At 39.8% G+C, this 8,475-nt stretch overlaps 1 protein-coding gene across 1 annotated transcript; it reads left to right on the forward strand.

The window, feature by feature from the left end:
* Positions 1-6,970: 6,970 nt before the first annotated feature.
* LOC123546248 (uncharacterized) lies at positions 6,971-7,591 on the forward strand. Its single transcript, XM_045332442.2, has one exon. It carries the CDS (start codon positions 6,971-6,973, stop codon positions 7,589-7,591), a length of 621 nt encoding a protein of 206 aa, XP_045188377.2.
* The last annotated feature ends 884 nt before the right edge of the window (positions 7,592-8,475 follow it).

Below are 8,475 nucleotides of genomic sequence, written 5' to 3' on the forward strand. Positions count from 1 at the left end.
TAATATCAACTTCCCGCTTCACTGGCAAAGTGCCAATTTTCCATCTAGTTTCTTTTGTAACACGGAGTGCTGTATGGACTGCAGTTTTTGATTGTATCTTTTCCATTACAGCTGGACTTGTGTCCTTTTCATTTTTACGTCAACAATGAAAGACCAAGGGATATTTGCAAAATACAAGTAGTGTAATCAGACAAAACTAATTCAATTATGTTTCCTCATCCGCAGCATTTCAAAGGATTTTTTTTTTCGCGTTTGAATTTCTAATCATTGCGTCTCATGAGAGTAAGATGAAATGTCAAATAAGGATAACATATGATATAAAATACGATAACCAGGCGTCGGTAAATCAACATATTCAAAAATGGTTTCAAAGGAGGGAGATTGTATCTTTATTTCTGACGGAAAGAAAACATTAATTTTTCTCAATAATGCACTGCAGGGAATCTTAATTGGAACATGAGAAATAAGAAAATTACACAAAGTGACAAAATCTAATCACTATCAATTCACAAGATAGACATTCATTTGTAAACTGTCATTCAAACTATTTTTCTTTCTAACACAAGGTCTGCTCCAGATAAATGATGTTAAGTAAAATTGGACTGCGACCTGATATTTCTTGGCAGATGTGGTGTTACTAATAGGCTAGCTGTCGCGAAAGGAGCAATTCTTACAAACTGTGCTTATGTGTAGTAATGACAACCCATCACTGGTATATTCGTAATTCCGGAAAGAGAGAATAACAAAATAATGTTAATGTAACAAGAAATGGACGACGAAATAGAGATATCCAAGTTATAGACACACTAAAGTAGGTCTTCGTTTTGAGAGCTTGCGTCAACGGATCACGTTCTTTCCAAATATTATAATTTTTATAACTGATTGCACATTAGTGATATAGAGGATATTACATGAGTGTGTTTTCATATTGAATTTATTAAACGAGTTGAATAAAATAAAAAAAAAATGCGAGGCACTGTCGAGCATTTTATCAATTTTATTCAACGAGTTTAATAAATTCAATGTGGAAAGTCACAAATGTAATATTCTTTTTATCACATGTTAGCCTTTCCTGTCGAAACGTCAAAAAATCTACTTTCTTTTACTATGTAAACAAGTCAATTTGACTAACGTCTCCTCTACTAAAAAAGACGTCAACGTCAAAGCTTTATTACACTAGTGTATTATCATTTTTATTTAATGGCTTTATTACACTCCTGCGACGTCAAACATGTAAAAAAAGAATGTTCTACAAGTTTTTCTAATTTTTTTCATGGTTAAAAACACGCAGTAAACAATGCTAACAAGTAAACGTCTGTCAAATGTTTGAGCTGCGTTAGTTTCAGCTGGTAGTCGCGTAAGATTAGTAATAATATTGCAAAGCGTGTAGGTAAAAGATTAAATACACTGGCTATAAATTGAAGTTTATTGTTCGCATTTTCATTTGCAATTGTGGTGGAGACTCTGTCATATCTTTAGGAAATAAAAACTACCGTATCCACTTTAATCCGCATTTCATCTGTTTCCGTTTCAGAACTGGTATTGCTCCGTCGATATCAAGATAAGCAAATAAATAAAGCGAGTGAAAAATTAGCTGGTTTTGCTTACTTTTATGCTTTGGTGGATAGGAAAATGTAACCCTCAGTCTATGACATTAGATGGATTAAATGCGATACGTCATCATATTGACATGATTTTTGTACTGAGCGAAATTCAGTTTTAAAAACTTGATATATCTATATAGTCACTTTGGTAACGTACAATGTTCTGAAAGGACAACCAAGGTCACAATGACACACAGAAAAGAGGAGCACGCGTGTACTCTATCTAAATAGAGAATATTAAAATGTAATAAATTGAGAATAACTGTTTAATTGACAGACTTAACTGATTCGTAATTGTTGCTTACACGAATACGTCTGTTACAAATAGAAGAAAATATGGTACTTAATTTTGTCCCAGAAGCCATACAGCAAAGAATATATACAACTATCTCTAACAGAATTGAAACAGTCTCCTTATGACAGTCTATCTGTCATTTAATCATGTAAACAGAGACAAATAGTCCCATAAGATGTAATTTGTTGATGCTAGATATAAGTTTGAGAAACTCGGCGTCTACGGAATGTTTTAGTAGTAAGTCGTTTTTGTACTGGCCATTATCTTTTGGCACTGGCCGTTCTATATATGAGCCGCGCCATGAGGATACCAACATAGTGCGTTTGCGACCAGCATGGATCCAGACCAGCCTGCGCATCCGCGACATCTTGTCAGGATCCATGCTGTTCGCTTTCAAAGCCTACTGCAATTAGAGAAACCTTAAGCAAACAGCAGTCTGGTCAGATATCCATGCTGGTCGCAAACGCACTATGGCGCGGCTCATATTTTATTTCGTCCATCTATTTTCGTGAGTATCACGTTAGTTAGGATTATGTCAATCATGAACATAAAATCTATTGCATAAATGCGTACTCCAGTATAATTTTGTAAAAATCTGTTGGATTTAGGATGAATATGGAATATATTTCACAGAGAAATGAAACAAATTTTATGTTGTGCGAAAATTATGATCAAAACTTAAACTTGCGTCCATCATGTTGTATAGCTGAAACCGCATGGTTTACGTGATGATTACTTCCATTCGAACTACAGAAATCTGAAGTCATCGTTATCATCATCGCCAGCATTTTTGTGTATCGCCAATGACAATGAAATATGTCTGAATATTAACATAATTACCCTATATTAGTAATCGGGTATGTTTACAGAGCTGGTAGTTGCAGTGCATTGTTACGCAAACCCTGAACAACCAACGGTTTACTGTGTTATGAAATAATATTTATGCATAACAAAAGAATTCTATAAAACATGTATGTATAATTTTCGCCTCAGCCTATATATCCATATCATTAGGAAGCTGCTGGAAAGCCTAGGCGTTCGTTATGGCGCGTTGCTGCAGCAGACGACTTACCGGCGCGTCGACGTACGTTACGTCATTATATTGATTTGTATCACTTCCGCTAATAAAGAGAGCAAATACACAACGCATTATTCTTCAATTCTCCAGACATTGTTGGTGCCGTGACAAAAACCGAAATGAATCTGCAGAAACTTAGACAGACGAGAGATGCACAGAAAGATAATTGCACACTATATGCAGAAACTCGAGACCGCCGGAGAAAATACAGAAAATGCAATCGAGTTTGAAACAATACTTCAGGCGATAGAGGGAAAGTATAAAACGTTAGAAGCGATGAATGAAAAGATTTTACCACAAACAGACGGGGAAGATATTGAGAGCGAGATGCTAGAAACTGAAGACTACCTGCTTAATCTTCAAATTCAAATACGGAACTTTCAGGCGCTCATGAAACAGAGTACCACGCCGCCACCGCCGACGCCGGAAGATCACCGTATTGATGATCTCATCAGAAATGAGAGTAGCCGGAGCGCAAGTACAGGTACAGAAATTCAGTTTCATAACTACCCAAGTAAAATTTCTCTACATTCAGTGGTCAACATATTAGACTGGCAGACTTTTTGGGATTCCTTTGAGTCTAGCGTGCATCTCAACTCGTCACTTTCTCAAGTTAAAAGCTCTAAGATACTACTCATGAGGTCTGACAATTAATTGGGGATTTCACTACCCAGCATATCTTAAGGCTGAGACCTGCACAAGAACGCTTCGACAAACTCAATGAGTAGATGCTTACACAGCTTGAGGTTACACCGATAACATTATCCAGTATGAGAACATTTACTGACAAACTAGAATCATACATCAGAGGTCTAGAATCACTCGGTCAATGCCAGGAGTATTATGGCAGTCTGCTAGTTCCAGTCATCAAAGAAAAACTTCGGGCGGCAAGTTAGACGCAACATTACCGCGACCATGGTGATAGCCACTGGCAGCTACCGACCTTAAGAGCAGCACTGAAGAAAAAGATCACCATCATGAAGCTGGCCAGCCTATTAACACTAAAGAATTTTATGATTCGACTGCTATGTTCCATACAGGTACCAAGTCCAAGCCAGGCGGTATCCAGAGAAACCGGAAACAACATGATCGAAAAAATTCACGCACATCCTGTCCATTTTGTGGTGAACATCACAGTGCCACTTTCTGTACCAAAGTAAGTTCTTTTGCTGAAAGAACAGACATTGTTAAAAGAAAACACTTATGTTTTAATTGCTTAGGAAATCACCAGGTGTCGTTCAAACTTCCGTTGTGGCTATTGTCGAAGGAAGCATCATTCAAGCATCTGTAATAAGAGTCCGAGTGAAAATTGCAACCTTGATCCTACAATAGCCCCCTTCGAACCTGCTACTTCCGGTCAGTTAACAGAACAGTCAGCTGCTTTTCATTTAACCACTCATAACAAAACTAATGTCCTTCTGAAGACCGCCATTACGAAAGTTAGTTCTAGGAGATGCATCGCCGATGCAAATATCTTGTTTGACGAGGGTGCACAGAGGTATTTCATTACGGAGGAACTTGCAGACAGACTCGAGCTTCAGCGTACTGGAAGTGAAGTAATACATATAGTTGACTTTGGTTCCTCCACACAGAAGGTCAAGCATATTGAAACAGCGACAGTGTACCTGCTCACAGAATGCAATGACAAGATACCAATCAACGTCTTAGTGGTTCCTACAATAGCTGTCCCTTTACAGAATCTGCAGCGTTCTGTGTCCTCACTTCCATATTTACGAGATTTTAAGTTGGCTCACCCGGTAACAGATGATGCTACATTTGATATTTCGCTTTTGATTGGAGCCGACAAGTAGAAAACGAAGTTGTCAGAGGTTGCGGACCGACAGCTGTGAAATCTAAGATAGGATACCCCCTGTCCAGTCCACTTCCGGTCACCAGTAGTGAGTCATCAACACAGTACATCATGAATGTCATCACCGCTCCGCCAGATCTTTACAACTTAGAGAGGTTCTGGAAGCTTGAATCTTTGGGCGTAAGTGTACAGGAAGAAACAGATGCTACTTCAGATAGACTTAAAACTGACCAGAAGAACAACATTGATTTCAAAGATGGACGATACATAACTAAATTACCATGGAAAGAGGATCATAAACTTCTCCCTGATAATTACAATATAACATTGAGACGTACACAAAATAACATCAGACGTCTTCGTGAAACGCCAAAACTGTTACAGAAATATGGAGAAATTATTGCTGACCAAGAGCAAAGAGGCTTCATTGAAAGGATTAACGAGAAGCAGTCAACCAGCCAAGTACGCTATATACCGCATCATGCTGTTAAAAAAGAATCCTCGACGACTCCTATCCGGATTTGTGTTTGATTGTAGTTGCCGCGAGTCACGTGATTCTCCAAGTTTGAATGATTGTCTCGAAAGTACACCACCGGAGTTAAATGACCTAACAGGAATTTTGATCAGATTTCAACTAAACAATTTTGCGGTTTGCACAGATATTGAAAAAGCATTCTTACACGTGCAGCTGGATGAAAGTGATAGGGATATGACACGATTTTTTATGGCTGAGTGACACACCAGACCCTAATAGTCAACTGATTACTTACAGATTCAGGACTGTGTTGTTTGGTGCGACATGTTCCCCATTCGTTTGAAATGCAACTTTATTGAAACATCTCGATGCCAACGCTTCCGTCTGGGTTAGTGCCGTATTACGAAGAGATTTGTATGTTGACAACATTATTTCCAGTTTCGCCACAGAAGCAGATGTTCTTTCCTACTTCCGTGTGACCCGTGATCTGATGTCGTCTGCTGATTTCAACTCCGGTCCTGGAACTCTAATAGTAGTCGTCTACGTGAAATTGCCAATACACAGAAAGTACTTGATACAGAAAGGCCGACAAAGATTCTGGGCCTGCGATGGGACGCTGACGCTGATGAATTATTTCTTCAACATACTGTTTTTCCTAAAAGTAACTTCATCACGAAACGAGAAATTTTACAACGGACGGCAAAAGTGTACGACCCACTTGGGATTTTGAGTCCAATCACAATACGCGCGAAAATTTTACTTCAAGACATCTGGCAACAGAAATATGACTGGGATGCGCCACTTCCGGAAGATCTGCAACAGAGATTGAATGAGTTATCAAATGACTTTAATACAGTTTCAAGTCACAAATTTCAGCGTTATTACTTCTCGCCAAACGACATATCTGACACTGCAGACGACATATACAATGTTGACGTCCACACTACACTGCACGTGTTTGCTGATGCCAGTCAACGAGCCTATGGAGCAGTAGCCTACATATGTAGAGGAAACCAGTCTGCATTTCTTATGTCAAAGACCCGAGTCGCACCTCTTAAGGAACTTACATTACCCAAGCTAGAATTGATGGCAGCAGTCATTGCTGCACGTCTTGCAAATCACATCTTACAGTCAATTGCTACCGAGTCCGTACATTTATGGTTGGACAGTCAAATCGTCTAACATTGGTTAGATACCTCAAAACAGCTATAGAGATTTGTCCAAAACAGAGTATGTGAGATACACGAACTGACAGACAACCGGAAGTGGAAATATTGTCCAACTAATGACAATCCAGCTGACCTGCTCACACGTGGCGTAACATCGTTAGAGTATTTAAACAGTATACTTTGGATTAAAGGTCCTTCATGGTTACATGACCATTACAGATGGCAAAAGTGGGAGATAACCGACAGTACCGTGTTAACGACAACAACAGAACTGCAATACGATAACAACAGCTGTAACATACAAACATGCTCTTCATCAGAAAACACCATCGTAGGAATTGGATAGCATAATGGATGTCAACAGATTCAGTAACTACAGGAAGTTGCTACGAGTCACAGCATACGTTATGTGATTCATTGACAAGTGCAGATCACCACGATGCTCAGCCAACCTTGAACTACTCACCGTTCACGAATTACAGCACGCGGAAATAATGTGAAGCTGTCAGAGTGTAACATTCCACAATGAAATAGATAATATGGACTCCAAAGGGACTCGATTACCTTTAGTCAGACAGCTACGACTATTCAAAGATGACACAGGAATTATTCGAAGTGGCGGGAGAATCCATTATGCAACACTCGATATGTTGACCAAATTTCCCTATCTACTTCCGGCTAAACACCCCTTCACACGGCTACTCATTCAAGATGCACATGAGAGTCAACTACATGCTGGGATTAGTGCTACCATCACCCACTTACGTCAGAAATTCTGGATACCAGCGAACCGTCATGCTGTGCATTGCGTAATCCAGAAGTGTGTTACATGCCGCAAGGTTACCGGGAAACAGTTTACAGCACCTGACCCACCACCGCTACCAAAGAAAAGAGTAGAAGACATTTCGCCATTCACTGTCACAGGAGTTGATTTCACTGGGGCATTGTATGTAAGAAAGTACGACGGAAGCGAGTCGAAAGCTTATGTTTGTCTTTTCACGTGTGCTTCTACTAGGGCTGTCCACCTTGAATTAGTACATGATCTATCAGAGGAATCCTTCATGGCGGCATTCAGACGATTCACCAGCCGGAAGTCACTCCCACGCATCATGATTTCAGACAACGCCACGACGTTCAACTCTGCGGCACGCAATATATAAGAGAACTGTTCGTGAAACCCTCAACAACGGAGGAACTGAGTGGAGATTCATACCTAAACGAGCTCCATGGTTTGGTGGTTGGTGGGAACGGCTAATTGGACTTACTAAAATCACCATAAAGAAAGTTCTAGGTCGTTCATTTGTCACCTTCGAGACACTACAAACGTTGGTTACAGAAATAGAAACCATTATGAATGACAGACCACTCACATATATCTCATCTGATTGTACCGACCTACAACCCCTGACGCCAGCCCATCTACTTTACGGTCGGAGAGTTAGTTCCCTTCCATACCAAGAGATTGCGGAAAATGTTGAAACCGACATTAATTAAGGTAACTATCCAGGAATCTTGAAGCGAGCCAAAGTACAAACGAATCTAATTCGCCACTTCCGGGATAGATGGCACCACGAGTACCTTATCAGTTTGCGAGAACATCATCAGAAAACAGGTAACAACAAACAGACGATCAAAGTTGGTGATGTCGTACAAATTCAGGATGACGTTCCGAGAAACCAATGGAAGCTTGGAATTATCACAGACTTAATCACCGGAAATGATAGCCTGACATGAGCAGTGATGTTGCGTACCAAGAACGGACATGTGACTTCAAGACCTATAGTGAAGTTGTATCCATTAGAATTAATTTCACACGATGAACCATAACGTTATATCAAGGACATATTCACACAATTAAACAATATAAACTTTTTGCGGCCCGGAGAATGTTGGAAAGCCTAGGCGTTCGTTATGGCGCGTTCCTGCAGCAGACGACTTACCGGCGCGTCGACGTACGTTACGTCATTGTATTGATTTGTATCACTTCGGTAAATAAAGAGAGCAAATACACAACGCATTATTCTTCAATTCTCCAGACATTGTT

This window comes from Mercenaria mercenaria, chromosome 9 (genome assembly GCF_021730395.1).
Source record: "Mercenaria mercenaria strain notata chromosome 9, MADL_Memer_1, whole genome shotgun sequence".
NCBI classification, from domain to species: domain Eukaryota; kingdom Metazoa; phylum Mollusca; class Bivalvia; order Venerida; family Veneridae; genus Mercenaria; species Mercenaria mercenaria.